The 15,617-nt window shown below is 38.2% G+C and overlaps 1 protein-coding gene across 9 annotated transcripts in view; it reads left to right on the top strand.

The window, feature by feature from the left end:
* The window catches only part of dnmt3ab (DNA (cytosine-5-)-methyltransferase 3 alpha b), a 278,365-nt gene that overhangs the window by 229,309 nt on the left and 33,439 nt on the right, over positions 1–15,617 (top strand). For all 9 annotated transcript variants that reach the window (XM_015348572.2, XM_015348605.2, XM_015348586.2 and 6 more), the window contains 7 exons: positions 4,057–4,278; positions 7,423–7,581; positions 11,493–11,600; positions 13,004–13,160; positions 14,280–14,429; positions 15,008–15,052; positions 15,519–15,598. In XM_015348572.2, the coding sequence (XP_015204058.1) occupies positions 4,057–4,278; positions 7,423–7,581; positions 11,493–11,600; positions 13,004–13,160; positions 14,280–14,429; positions 15,008–15,052; positions 15,519–15,598 (921 nt within the window). The remainder of the gene's footprint in view (positions 1–4,056; positions 4,279–7,422; positions 7,582–11,492; positions 11,601–13,003; positions 13,161–14,279; positions 14,430–15,007; positions 15,053–15,518; positions 15,599–15,617) is intronic.

Below are 15,617 nucleotides of genomic sequence, written 5' to 3' on the forward strand. Positions count from 1 at the left end.
TTATTTGGATGTCTCTTCAGAGAGCTCCGTACTTACACCTTCTCTTGTGAACTCTGCCAAGTGCCAGGTAAAGGAGTCAGCAGCGATTTCTTGAGTGCATCTGTTATTCAGAATCTCATCATATTTTAAAACCGCTGAGGGCAATGAAACTATGCTGATACAGCAAAGAATTTTGAAAATTGTGCCAGTTCAAATTAAACTTCTGCAAGATTATTCTGCTTACAGTAGGAATTGGGATATAACAAGAAGACTGAATGGAAGTTCACAATGTTAATTACAAGTTTTCTCTGGAAAAAAAAACTTTCTTGAAGGGATATTAATAATAATTGGTTTGTGGAAATTCCCGCCGGAGCTAGAGAGAAGAGTGCCACCTACTTGTCCACCTTCGTTTCTTACAGCAGTAACCTGGTTTTCCTTAGATGTGTCTCTGCCTTGCTTAGCTTTTGAGGTCTAACAAAATGAGGCAACAAGGACAAAAATATAAAAAACAGCTGTTAACAAGTTTTTAAGTGTAGAAGTTAAAATTAGGAATATGTACATACTGTCAGCGCATGCTTTTGAAATTGTTTTAGTTAGAATTGCAAATTATGTTAGATGACCCATCCAGTTTGGAATCACCAATTGTGCCATCACAATCTTGGCTCCCTGCAGCAGCTCCCATGTGGGGATAATGAAGAAGAGCAGGCAGGCACTTCTAACTCATAGTGATGTTCATCTTCTGTCACAGTGTATGCACCAGTGTGTCTAACAGGAGGTTCAGTGCCTTTTCACGGAGTGGCACAGCAAATCTGCCGCAAAAACGTACTATCTAAATCTGCCTATAATAAAACAACTTAAGAGCAATAAAAATAAAACCTTTTGTTTTTTTGAGTGTTTTGACATTGCAAATCAATTGTACCTGTAAATACAATGACCAGACTACAGATCTGTATTTTTGCTAGACTTGAGAAATGCCATGACACCAAATATTGGGGTAATTTACTGGCATAAATACTAAAACATTTTAAAAATGCAACACAATTTATCCAAAAATACAAAATGATGTGAAGCTACCCATTTATTATTATTATAAGGTTATAAGGTTTTTACTTTTATCTTTTTATTCAGTGCTCTTTGCACAGCTTTCAGGTTCAATAAGGAGTTCAATAGACATGAACTCAGAAAATTCTTACTTAGCAAAGAGATAAGGGCTTGAACTACAGTAGATCTTCAGTAGGATGGTTAAAAGGAAAAGGTGGATCCTTTTTAGAAAGACTTTTAGTATTACAGTATTTTGAGAGGTGGCATGATAGGCTTATAAATAATAATAATAAATAATGCGAGAGCTCCTTGTTGTATGCTGAGTAAGGTATTATGAAAGATGTGACAATACATACATGGTGAGAAAAACACGCTTGTAACCTTGGGTGTGCCAGTGTGCTGTGTGCAAGTATAAAAGGAACACTTGGGCTGGGAGTATGAATGTGATGGTTCATCGAAAGAGAGAAGACAAGGACTCTGGGAAATGACTCGAACCACAGTGAAGCACCATGACAGCACTCTTAAGGAAATTTAGGGCCCTTGCATATTCAGTAGCCTCCAGCAACCAAATCAACTGAAATGAAGCCCTCCTGGTCGCTGCATCCTTGCTCAACTATGCGTAACAGCTAAGTGGGGTCTGTCCTGTGACTTCTGCACAGAAAGTGCTGCATACAATAACACAGCTGAGCAATATGAGAGATCCTTGAGATTGAGAACATCATCCAAAGACTCAAAATTGTTGGTGTCCAAGACAGACACCCCTAAAATATTAATATGATGTGAAGAAGGATCCACAGCTGAAAACCTTTTGCGTTCATTCTTTGTACTTTATGTGTAGTTATCCTCTGCTATTCCCTTTATTTAAATTGAATAAATATATTGCGATATTTCTGTCAGAAACCTGTCAACAAATGATTAAGAAATTGTAGACAAAACCAATGGAATAATTCTAGTATTATCCTGTATAATCTATATCAAGCATTGTTTCTTTCGGTGTGTTATTTACATAAACTCTATTTTTCTTAGACCTATACAAGGATTGTGAAAAATCGTGACACAGTGAAGGACTTTGTTGTGGATTTCACGCATAGGAAATTGCCGTTTTACCCAAACCAAAATAAGTATCCTGTCAAAAATGAAATGGTTCTTTATATTGGGTTAATTTACTGGGAATAAACTGTCTCCTTCATGCACAGTATTTCTATTCATTTTTTATTACTGCCATGTTTTCAGCCATAGAGTATAAAGAACAGAAAACTGAAGCATGTGATCACAAATAACCTGTTTTGCTTATAAATTTACAGATTATAATTTTTGTCAGATGAGTGAATAAAAAAGAGAGAAAATAGTTACACATTCTTAACCTGTCAGAATGTTTAACATACAGTATGGGTATTAAGAGTGAACGTACAGTAGGATTTAATTTGTCTTCTGTTACTATCTTATCAAATTAGTGTTTTTGTGTAATGTTGAAGGGAATTGACAAATCTTTTTTATCAGGTCAGACCTGTTTTGAAGCTGCTCTGTGCTAAATGTTGCCTAAGGTAGTGGGAAGAAACAATTAGTATGAAGAAGTGGTAAATGTAGCCGTAGTGACAGTAGTTAGATTATAGTTAAGAAGAATGTTAATGTGAAGTGTGCCAGAGGGAGTTGCTGTAAGAACCCTTTCCCTTCTAACCGAATCTGTCCCATTCTCCTGTGCTCTTGGATATTAAGTCAACTCAAACAGGTTATTTGCATTAAAAGTGAATGTAAAGTCCAAAATCCATTAAGGTATAGGAAATGTGCCTAAACTTAGTGTCTGAAGCATTATATGTCTTTTCAGAAGAGAAACCTCTGGATTATCAGAGCAGCAAGAAACAGTTCTTTTCCTGTGAGATGGTTTTTATTATTTCAAACTTTTTAAAAAATGGGAGAGAAATGCTAGAACAAACGTTTCAGCCATAAGTACTGCCCTTTTCCAAGTCGCCATCCATGGAACCCTCTGAACAAGAGTTAGACAGCAATATCAGAACTGTGTAGGAATGATCTGACCATCTCACTGCACTGCACACCACCAACACACCTCCTCCCACAGCAGCTGTTCTGGCAGTAAGAAGCACATGAAATAACTCTGGATGTTCACTGAGTTATAACATTTTTATTTTTATACATTACTTTTATTTTTTTAAACTGTTTATAACACATTTAAGATAGGGTGCGAATTCCACAGAAAAAATAGCCACTGCATGGTTTTAATGCAGCTACAGAGGTCCGTGTGCTTCTTTAAGAATTGATCTCTCTGTTCATGTAATGAAATGGTCTGTTCAACTCTGGAACCCTATTTGTTCCAAGCAGTTAACTTCTAAAGAGCTCTGGATTTGGGACAGTGGGAACAAGCCGTGGTATTCATATCTTTCAGTATGGAGGGTCATTCGGATTAATTTAAAGTTTTGTCCTCTAAAACGGATGGTGTGTATCGTCTTCTCTTTTTTATTTCTTTCTGGTTTCAAATTTTGTCATGTGTTTTCTACCAGTCATCTGTTTTCAGTTCTGCTCAGATTTTTCTTTGACATTTCAAATAAGCATTCCAGCTAAAGCAGATTGTGGATGGATTCCTAGTGTCTGTGTGCAAAGTAATTGCACACACTTCACTGCTTTTCCTTGGGAATTCAGAGGATTAGACTTCTCCTTCACTTCCTTTCCGGAGTCTTTCCATAAGATGCTTTTCCTAGAATTTTCAGCACAGCTGAGCCAAATCATCATCAGAAAAGTAAAAATGATGATGCACTAAAAGAAATGGAATGATATACAAACAACATAAAGTCTACTCATTCAAGCCTAAGTCTAAGTGAAGTAAAAAACAATGTACAGTATTTATTAACTGTTTACCATACTTTTTATAGCAACTATTGATGTATGCTTTGTTATATCTGGAAAACATAATAAAAAAATAATTTCTTCCCTAAAAACAGGCCTTTTTATAACTTAGCTTTTACTCTTCTGTTTTTTTCTAAGTAACCCATTCCCTATTCCATGTGTCTTGCTTTGGTGCAGGCAGAGAAAAGGGCCAAACTTGTGGCTGTGATGAACGCAATGGAGGAACCTGCCGGGAACGAGGCACAGAAGGAGGAGGAGGAGGTGGTCGTCAACCAGCTCCCTCCCCAACAGCACACAGACCCGGCCTCCCCCACTGTGGCCACCACCCCCGAGCCTGTCTCCGCGGAAACTGTCGACAAATCCATCCCCAAGTCAACAGATGTGGAACCCGAATACGAGGTGAAATACTCCTATTTCTGGGGAAGGGCACCGAACACCAGACATACTATATTTTAGAAGAATTTTCTAAACTATTTTCTATAGCAGAATATTGGATCCGTTTTATTAAAATTATGCTGTATTCAGAAAACTGTTTACTGTGGAGTACTTTAATTTGATGTACTTACTGTACTAATAAGGATCATGGGAAACAGTTTCATAGACAAAGGCAACAGACGATGAACACCTCTATGTCTGCACGTTAGCCAGCATGGACATAGATGGTGGCCATTTTAAGCTGACTGTAACACCCCGTGGTGTACTCTGCTGTCCAACTTATAGTTGCTGAACTATTCACAATCATCGCCATATAGATGTTCGAATAGGCTAGCTATTTACAAAACTGCCTCTTATACAGTATGTGTCAACAGTTTAAACCCCAAAATCGCTTAATTTGTTTAGCTTCTTTTTGAGTCTAAGTAGTATGTTTGCAAATTTATTTTTGAGAATAGGGTTTTAAAAGAACCATCAATATGATGGAAAATGGTTTAAAATAACCTTTGACAAGTATTTTAATATAGAGTATGTGTTCTTTGCCATTTTGCTTAAATGAGAACATAAAAGTAATCAATTCCAGCATAGGTCATACTGTACTGAATTGGTTCTTTATGTGCTTTCGTGCTCAGCTGATCTGCCACATACCAAACAGGCTAAAAAGCCTATAATATTGGTTAAAGTATTATCAAAAACTTAACTACTAATACTAACTACTAATTTTCAGTTAAAGAGAAAAAATTGAGTGCTTCAAGTGTGCTGTATGTATCTAGCTTAACATTAAGGATGCACAGTAGAATTTTGTTTTTATTGTTGATATGGATAACATAGTCAATAGTATTTTCTGAAGGGTTTCTTCTTAGATACAAATGAGAGGAGCCACTCAAACCATCTAGGCTGCTTAATAGCTGGTAGTTAATTAAGCCAAGGATTCCACACAGCCTTTCTTGAAAAAAGCCAGGGTATCAGCTTTGGCTAGGTACGCTGTAGCTTGTTTAATACTCCCAAGTTACAGTTCCCATTTTGTATGTTCTTTACTGTGTGTTCAACCAGTTGAACGCATTACAAACATTCTCTACCTGTTAATAAGTTAGGACACATGATATAGTCATTGGGATTTTGGCTGATCACGCTAAGCTATTTTTTGTGAGAAAATGATAAAGTTACAACAGACTTAGTGTAAGGTGCGAACCATTTCTAGAAGCTGTTAGAATAATAGAATTTTAAAAATGTGACTGACCTAAATGGATTTTTGTCAGATTGTGACAAATTTGAATTCTTGTGCATAGTTCATTATTAATTCTGCCATTCATTTTAGAAAATCAAGGAACCGAACATTGTGCTTTAAGTGCCTTGTATCAAGCGATGATTCACTAGGAGAAATTATGTTGATTTGATTGCTCTGAGCTTATTGACTTTTTAGAAATACAGTGCAGTCCATAAGTATTTGGACAGTGAAATAATTTTTGTTGGATTGGCTCTGTATTTGAACACATTGGATTTGAAATGAAACATGACTATGAGGTTAAGGTGCAGAATGTCAGCTTTAATTTGAGGGTATTTATGTCTCTAAAGGGTGAACCATATAGGAATCACAGCCCTTTTTATACATAGTCCTCCCATTTTAAGGGACCAAAAGTATTTGGACAGTTGGCCACTCAGTTGTTTCTTGGCCAGCTGTGTGTCATTGCATTGTGAGCTCATGCACAAGAGAGCTAACAAAAGGTCTAGAGTTGATTCTAAATGTGGCATTTGCATCTGTAGTCTGTTGCTGTTGTCTCTCAACATGAGGACCAAAGAAGGGGCAATGACAGTAAAGCAGGCCTTCATGAGGCTGAAAAATCAGAATAAATCAATCAGAAACATAGCCAAAACATTAGGTGTGTCAAACTGTTTGGTACATTGTTAAGAAGCAAGAACGCACTGGTGAGCTTAGAAATAGCAAACGATCTGGGAGACCATGGAAGACCACAGTTGTGGATGAGCAAAGAATACTTTCAATCATGAAGAAAAAATCCTTTTCAACTGTTGGAACAGATCAGGAACACTCTCCAGGATGTAGGCATAGATGTGTCAAAGACTACCATAAAGAGAAGAATACACTAGCATAACCTCAGAGGGCTCACCACGAGATGCAAACCACTGGTAAGCCTCAAAAACACAAAGGCCAGGTTACAGTTTGCTAAAAAGTACATAAAAAAGTCTGTAGAGTTCTGGAATAAAGTCTTATGGACAGATGAGATGAAGATTAACCTGTACCAGAGTGACGGAAAGAGGAAAGTGTGGAGAAAAAAAGGAACTGCTCATGATCCAAAGCATACCACTCATCTGTGAAACATGGTGAGGTAGTGTCATGGCTTGGGCATGTATGGCTGCCAGTGGAACTGGCTCACTTGTCTTTATTGATGACGTGACTGCAGACGGCAGCAGCAGGATGAATCCTAAGTATCTTATCTGCTCAGATCCAGCCAAATGCCTCAAAACTCATTGGACGGCACTTCACCTTGCAGCAGGACAATGACCCCCAAACATACTGCTAAAGCAACTATGGAGTTTTTCAGGGCCAAAAAGTGGAATGTCCTTGACTGGCCAAGTCAATCACCCGACCTGAATCCCATTGAGCATGAATTTCACTTACTGAAGACAAGACTGAAGACATAAAGCCCTCGAAACAAGCAGGAACTGAAAATGGCTGCATTACAGGCCTGGCAGAGCATCACCAGGGAATATGATGTCTATGGGCCGCAGACTTCAGGCAGTCATCAGTTGCAAAGGATCTTGTGTTTAAGGTTATGTTAATGTGTCCAATTACTTTTCGTCCCTTATAATGGGGGGACTATGTATAAAAAGGGCTGTGCTTCTTATATGGTTCACCCAATATAGACATAAATACCCTCGAATTACAGCTGACATTCTGCACTTTAACCTCATAGTCATTGTTTCATTGTTTCATTTAAAACCAATGTGCTGGAGTACAGATCCAAAACAACAAAAATTGTGTGACTGTCCAAATACTTGAAATTGAAATGGTTCCTTCATTACGGTGCAGTATGCAGTGGGCCTCATGATGAAAAGATTCTCATTGTTTGTGTGGCTGCTTGGCTCCTGTAGGACGGTCGTGGCTTTGGGATTGGAGAACTGGTCTGGGGGAAGCTACGTGGGTTTTCCTGGTGGCCAGGCCGGATCGTGTCCTGGTGGATGACAGGGCGGAGCAGAGCTGCCGAGGGAACCAGATGGGTCATGTGGTTCGGTGACGGCAAGTTTTCCGTGGTAAGCTTTACATGGACTTTATATAGCCATGGATGTAAGTTGGGTTTTATGTCAATATGAGTTTGTTTTAAAGGGGTTTTCGCCTCTTATGCGCATTGTTTGGACTGCTCAGGGTTATCAGAATCACATTGCTTAATCATAAAAAAGGTCTGTTATTGTACCAGTGGTATATTTAACTGCATTAGTTTTAAAATATGGCTCCTGCAGACTCGGTTCAAAACTTCAAACACAGCAATTTAGAAATATTGCCATATCACCCTGCAATTCACAGGCAACCCACTGAAGCTAAGCAGGTGTGAGCCTGGTCAGTACCTGGATGGGAGACCTCCTGGGAAAGCTAATGTTGCTGCTGGAAGTGGTGTTAGTGGGTCCAGTAGGGGGTGCTCTCCCTCCGGTCTGTGTGGATCTCTAATGCCCCAGTATAGTGACATGGACACTATACTACACTATACTATAAAAAGGTCTCTCAATGAGACGTAAAACCGAGGTCCTGACTCCCTGTGGTCGTTAAAAATTGTTTCTCGAAAAGAGTAGGGGTGTTACCCTGGCGTCCTGGCCAAATTTCCCCCTGGCCTTTACCTATCATGGACTTCTAATAGTCCCCATATATGAACTGGCTTCATCACTCTGTTCTCCTCCCCACTGATGTGTAGTGAGTGTACTGCCACACTCTGGCATTGCTACACATTGGTGGTGGTGGATACTCTCCATTACCTGTAAAGTGCTCTGTGTGGAGTGTCCAGAAAAGCTCTATATAAGTGTAAGGAATTATTTATTATTATTGTTTTTAAATATTTAATTTTCTCATCACATTACTCTATACTGTAGGTCAAGAATGTGGTGCTACTTTGTGTGCAATACTAGTACCTAGTGCCGTAGTGTATAGTTACCTTATATCTTATTAAGCCACAGTCAAACTGGAGTGTTAGTATTAGCACTATGACAGTCAACAATTTAAAGTATTGTCTTTGGGTATGTGATGACATTCTGAGGCAGTTATTAATGGAATAGTTAACCTGCCAGCCTGTGAGGCTGTCAAAATCTCAGGGCAAACCATTAATCAGTAAGCAGACCGCAAGCTGACAGACACCAAACCAGAAGGACCCTCATTACTTAATTAAATAAATTGCAGATTTGCTGTTTTAGATGAAGCTGAGTGGTCAAGAAGGGCAGTACCACAAAAAAAAGGCCCTGTGCCACTAGTGGAAATGGATTTTCCCACAAACGTAGTTCAAGTTTATTTGTCATTCCAGCCATATACAAGTATACAGAGAGGCTAGATATCGTTCTCCAGGTCTATGATGCAAATGCAGAGAGGGCACTGACAAGGCAAAGCATGTGGGGTTAAGAACGAATAACAGCCTTTATAGGGCAAAAAAGGGGAAGAAAACCTAACGAAGCCTAACCTTCAACTGGATTAACAAAATACACAGAAATGTAACAAGAAAAAGGTCAAAAATTAAATGGCAAAAATAAAACGAAGGATTAACCTTTATGAACAATGAGAGAAAAATAGAAAGACTCCAGGGTTTAACCTTCAAGTCCTACCTATTAGGGGAAATTTGAGAAGCAGTTTCCAGCACTCTACCTCTCCTCAACTGTCATTTCCCCGAATAAATCATATTAGAGCTTTAAATCCCCTTAAATCTCCCGTGTGGGAGATACCATAGTATACAGTAGGTATGTATAAGTGGGGTCATAGATCCAGAGCTCTAGTGACTTTATATATCTTTTTAAAAATTAAAAAACAATATTAGCAACAAATGTGATAGACTACAGAAAACTGCTTGCACAAATGGAAGACAACAATTCCGATTCCCAAACACAAACAAATGACCCAGTTCATGACACACACCTCTATCTCATGATATGGTTCGTGCAGTAGCCCTAATAAAAAGCTGCATCCGTGAGCGTGCGGAACTTAAAAGAACACTAAAAGAAACATTTTCCCAGTAAGACACACTCGACGGTACCACAGAGTAATTGGCAGAAATAGCCAATACTAAAGAAAAATAAAGCCTCACGTGCTGTCACTGCTTATAAAGTTACTGGGGAGAGCACCCACTCGTCAGACTAACTGAAACAGCCTATTAATATCTCAGCCATTAATTATCGATAATGGCAATAATGGAATCAATTCATCATTGCAAATTCACACACTTAACCAAAGGTTGTTTATTGTGACTGGCACTTAGATTGCAGAAGGTTCTGTGTGCTAGTGGGCTCTGTATGCCTGTATGTGAAAGTGATTAACAAGTAAAAAAAGCCATAATTTCCCGTGTATGAAGACATCAGTTTAAATTAATCTTGAAGAAATACAACAATGGCAAATATACATAGGCACACATAGATACTGTATAAGTCCCTCTGTTTACCAAATCTCTCAATAACGTACTGTACAACAGATACTTAAGAATTTAAGGTTCCAAATGGGAGGGGGTCATTGATCCCATCTTTCTCAGTTGTTAGTTTAATGAGTTAATGAGCCTTTTCGTGGATCACAGAGTTTGAACTTTTTTTTGCAGCAGGGAAACTTCTTTTCAGACCTCTCGGGCTGAATCCTCCTGCACCCCTGCTTGTTGTGAGCACACAGTCCTTATAGGGTGTGTAACTGGTTCCTGCTGCTGTGCTGAATGTGAAGAGAGATCAGCAAGCTGGTTTTCACAGTCATATACTATACATATACATTACACTCCTGGTATCAGCTGACTGCATTCACAGTTGATGTCTCTCATATGATTGTATCCTACAGTGGCTGCATACTGTGTTTCCTTTTTACCTTTTTATAAATACCCCCAAGGGTTTTTAATACTAATAGAGATCCACGATGTTATGTTTGATCTAATATATCTAATTTTTCATTTTTTAAAGTTTGAAACTTGTTTAGAAGTAAAGAAAAAAAAGTACTTTTTTTTAAACAGAAACATGAAAGCAGAAATTCTATATTTAAAACAGAACTAAAAATGAGCACCCAAAAGTGAAATAATTAAGACAAAACATGAATTTACAACACAGTAAAAGAGAATATGTGAGTATGTTAGACGAATTATATAATGTGTTTTATTATTTGTGTTCATGCCAGGAAGTAGCAAGAAACAGGAAGTATATGTACACTTTGAAACTATGGATACATATAAAATGATCTGTGCTATAGAGTAAGTAAACCAAACGTAGAAAGTACATGCACAAAAACACAAACTCATTGAGTTTATAATACTGTTCATCACTACATCCTGATTTCTGTGAAATATTTGTTAGTTTGGATTGATAGATCCTGAGAAAGCAAAAATCCATTATCCAGTGAAACATTCCTTTGCTATCATTCAGTTATTTTTTAACTGAAATAGACAAAACTAGAAAATTTTGAAACAGTGATCAAAAGAAAGTAAAGAACCTCCTTCTGCTAGCTCCTTCCTGTATGTCCCGCCAGAAACCACATCAAACCAAAGAGTAAAAGCCTCCAACCAAAGAAGATTGGTGGTTGAAAATGTCAGAATTCTTTGAAAAGCTACAAGAGGCAGGATTGGTTCCTGAGTAAATGTTGCTGACGTTTTTTGTTCATATTCAAAATAAGAGGGTGCTGTACTATCAAGTCATAGTGTTTCACAAGGTGAAAACATTTTTAACATTTCAAATTCTGTTTTCATTAGTCAAGGGCATATTGTTCTTTATAGAAAAACTATATAACTATTCATGTTTACAAGGTATCTTAAAAGCTTTTTGTTGTTGTAAATTCTACAGTTTAAACAGTGATTTAAACAGTTCCCATAGTATGCTTAAATATGCATGTACATATATATATATAGCCAGATTAAATGTCTGAATTTGGATGTTAACACAGTTTTAATGTGTAAACAATACTAAAATGGGCAATTTATCTTACTTATGCTTACTTATCTTTTGTTTGCTAGGTCTGCGTGGAGAAACTGATGCCTTTGAGTTCATTTTCTAATGCCTTTCACCAGCCAACCTATAACAAACAGCCCATGTACAAGAAAGCAATTTATGAGGTGCTTCAAGTAAGTGAAATATGGTTGATTTTGAAAAAAAATGTTTCCACAGTCATGTAGAGGCTTTAAGTTAACAAAGACCAAAATATGTATAACATAGAAAACTTTCAAACAAACGTTGATATTCTTAAATGGAAATGACTTTTTATGTATCAGATACCAAAGAAAGCCAACGATCCGGGACCAAAGCCTTCATCAAGAGTCGATTTTGAGAGCCTTAAATCTAAATTTATAAACCCCCACCTCTTGCCATGTGACGTACTGTATCTGTCATTTTTCTGAAGTTCTGTTGATCTATGTTCCATTCCCACGTGTGTTATTGATGTCTGGGTTTTTGGCAGCCCTCTCTATCATGTAAAACACAATGGCAGTGCATTCACTGCTGTGCAACCACATTCAAAAACACAACCACAGCTTAAATTATGTGCAGTGTAACATGGTTGCATTGTAGAGCAAGTACAATATTCTGGAGTTGACAAGGTTAACAAGGGCTGGGCTGATTAACCCACACACTGTCAGTCTTACACACAAGAATCAATTAGTGTAAAATGAGCTTTATTTTGCAAAAAAGCAAAAATAAACTTGAGACCTAAGTCAGATAAGCTGGCCAAGACTATAAAATACAATCAAAGCATGAGAGAATATTGCACTGTGTTATTCTGTATTGTTAATGCAAACTTTTACTTTACTGTCTAAAAGGATGCTGTATGTTTAAGGCTTAACTGGAAACTATTGTTAAATGTCCATCAGTCCACTGAAACTGCATGATTTGTAGGCAATGAATGTTCCTCTATCAGCACAAAGTTTTAGAAGTTCCGTTAGCCTCAGATGAATTGTAAGTAGCTAGCATTGGGGAAAAAAGGACTTAATTTATCTTTGCATATCCCTTTTTGGAACAAATGTTCTGCAGTATCACAAAAAATAACTTCACAAAAAAGCACACTCTGCATTCTCAAAAGACACTAGGTGTTAAATTTAAATTAGAAAAGAAAAAGTTAATTATCACTTAAACGTAAAATGGCGTGAAAGGTTAGAATAGAAAGAGGCACAGAGCTACAGATTTTAGTTGGTAACAATATAAACTGCAGCAGTATTTATTGTTTTCTGTAACTGTTATCGTGACAGATACAAAACATGTTCTTCTAGTGCTTACAGTATGTACATTTTATTCTGATAATTGAAAGCCTCTGTAAGTAACTTCATGATATGTAAAGCATCACAGGAAACCTCTGGAGTGATAGAGAGGATAGAGAGGAAGCATGACTACAGTGAGAGCTGGAAGCATTCAAATAGTGCACTGTACACCATGTGTGTGACACCGAGAACACTTGTCATAATGACTTTGTTTGATGTATCATCCTGTTCGAATGAAGGTTGCGTGTCACATTAAAGGTCCTGTGATCTTTTGGCAGGTGGCCAGCAGCAGAGCAGGAAAAATCTTCCCTACCTGTCCTGACACCGATGAGACTGACACATCAAAATCAGTAGACCTTCAGAACAAGCAGATGATCGAGTGGGCAATGGGCGGGTTCCAGCCAACTGGGCCAAAAGGACTGGAGCCCCCGGAAGGTAGTGAATTAAACAGCAGCTCTGCTGACAGGCACTGGGCTCTAATACCCACAATGCCCACCTGGGCAAATTTGGTGTGCTAGTCCCCAATTCTTGGGGTTTGTTAGCATGTTTTTGTCTTTCTTAGTGTTTGGGTGGGGTTTACTGTTTTCCCCCATGTCTGCCTAATGATGCAGTACCTGTAAAAAAAAAAACAAGACTTAGTGTCTGTCTTTGGCTACTTCATAACACTAGAAAGCACAGCAGATTTAATTTAAAATCTGTCTCGGCTAAAATAAAAGTCTGACCTTCTTGGGACCCATGAGAAATAGAGTTAGCACCTTGACAAGGATGGTGTTTTCAAAGGTGATTCAACTTGTTTTTTGCTGCTCTTTTTCAGTGTGCAGTGTGCTTTGTTTTTTATCTTAATTTTAAACAGCACAATTTAAAATGAGATAAAATTGCCACTAGATAATTAAACTTATGCTATCAAATTAGATATGTTCTAAATAGTTTGAAAAGGTTCTTTTGCAATTTGTACAATAGGAATTTGAACAAATGTGAACAAAATAAAAAAGCTTCCACTTCACCAGCATTTCAGAGCTCGGTAGTGTCAAAATGCTCTTTACAACTTTCAATTAATTTCAGTTTACAGTTACAGAATAACAGGGTTATCAATATTTACTGATAAGTGCCTTCCTTTTTGTGGACACATTATTTGCTCCAAAACCCAGTGTTTACTACCATAATAACTCACTTATGCAGTTGTTAATTGTATTATTCAGAAATGTAGATCCTTTTCAGTACAAAAATTGCTGTTTCCATGTCTATTCTTTCCTTTTTCACATTAAAACTACTCTTCACTTTACTGTAAGTGCATTTAGGGCTGCGGTTTCTCAGTCTTATGAACCACATTTATTTGGCTGTCCACAGGAAAGAACGTTTGCTCCAGTTTTTTGCTCCTGCTGTTTTCTCAGAAGTCGGTACTGTGCATCCAGCTACAAATAATGATTTAAAACCTTGGTCAGAGCTGAAATTCCTGCTTTAAAAATGGTTTCCCTTCAAGGCTGGTAACAAGCTTTGGGAATGTGCTCCTTGTTGTTGCAATGTTGAAGTCACAACGTTTCTTCCCCTCCCCAGAGGAACGTAACCCCTACAAAGAAGTTTACACTGAGATGTGGGTGGAACCCGAAGCTGCAGCCTATACCCCACCTCCACCAGCCAAAAAGCCAAGGAAAAGCACAGCAGAGAAGCCCAAGATCAAGGAAATCATAGACGAGAGAACCCGAGGTACTAGAAACCTGCTCCTGCCCACTTCTGCGAGTGTACCTACAGAGTCCACTTTATTACACTGAGACCTATTGAAATGAAATATAAACCTTTAAGAACCATGGGTAGTTTAATATAGTGGATTGCAAGGTTAAAACCTGTGCACATTACACTACTGCAGAAATAGCAGAAACCTAAGAGCAGGCACTTCTTTGCTAATTATATTACGATACGTGAGTTTAACTGATTAAGTAGCCTTACTCTTGACATCCATGTACTCTGATTGTAAAGAGCTGCATAAAGTGAATATTGCTTGAAGCATATTACAATCGAATAAACATGTTCATGCTTATACCTCCATCCTGTGGTTTGGACTTTATTTAGTCCTGGCCTGTGATCTACACCAGTGCCAACCTACCCATCGTTACACTGCTGTCTGCAGAAATGTGAGTAATGTATCAGAGCTGGGTACTTTACTGGGTGTAAGTCTGGGGGGAGGTGGCTAGGCTGGAAATCAGTATATGCTGTAAAACTGGACGTGAAGCAACCCTATTCTATTCCTAGGGCTGAAAAGTGACTTTCTTTTTTTTTAATTTTAGAGCGGCTCGTGTATGAAGTGAGGCAAAAATGCAGAAACATAGAAGGTATGTGGTTTATCTTTCACTGCTTGGCCATAGTGTCCCTTCCATATGACGGACAGCATCTGTCTCTCATTAACTGCATCAGCGACTCTTAGCGCTCATTTCGTTCTAGCTGATATTTAAGAGTCTTGGACAGACATCAAAGTCTGTACAACAAGCACACACTTCATCCACAGAGTTGTTTCTGCAACAATCCCTTGGACAGATTCAATTCTGTGAGAGGAAGTGGGTCACTGATGTTGAGCAGCAAGTAATCCGATGGGGCCATTGCTGAACTGCTGAAGAGGATTGTGTCAGTGACACGAACAAAACACAAAACCTGCTGTCTTGTCCCTTGCAAAGTACTTCTTAAATTTAAAGGCTTATTTTGCTTGTGACTGCAAAACGCTATTACTAGGCAGGGCTGCGTTGCTATACTTGCAGGATAAATGTATTTATTTAGATTTAAAGTGTATGCTTTTCTTTACAGATATTTGCATTTCCTGCGGAAGTCTGAATGTCTCCCTTGAACATCCTCTCTTCCTGGGAGGCATGTGCCAAAACTGCAAGGTATGTTTATGTGTTTGCC

This window comes from Lepisosteus oculatus, chromosome 2 (assembly GCF_040954835.1).
Source record: "Lepisosteus oculatus isolate fLepOcu1 chromosome 2, fLepOcu1.hap2, whole genome shotgun sequence".
Classification (NCBI taxonomy): Eukaryota; Metazoa; Chordata; class Actinopteri; order Semionotiformes; family Lepisosteidae; genus Lepisosteus; species Lepisosteus oculatus.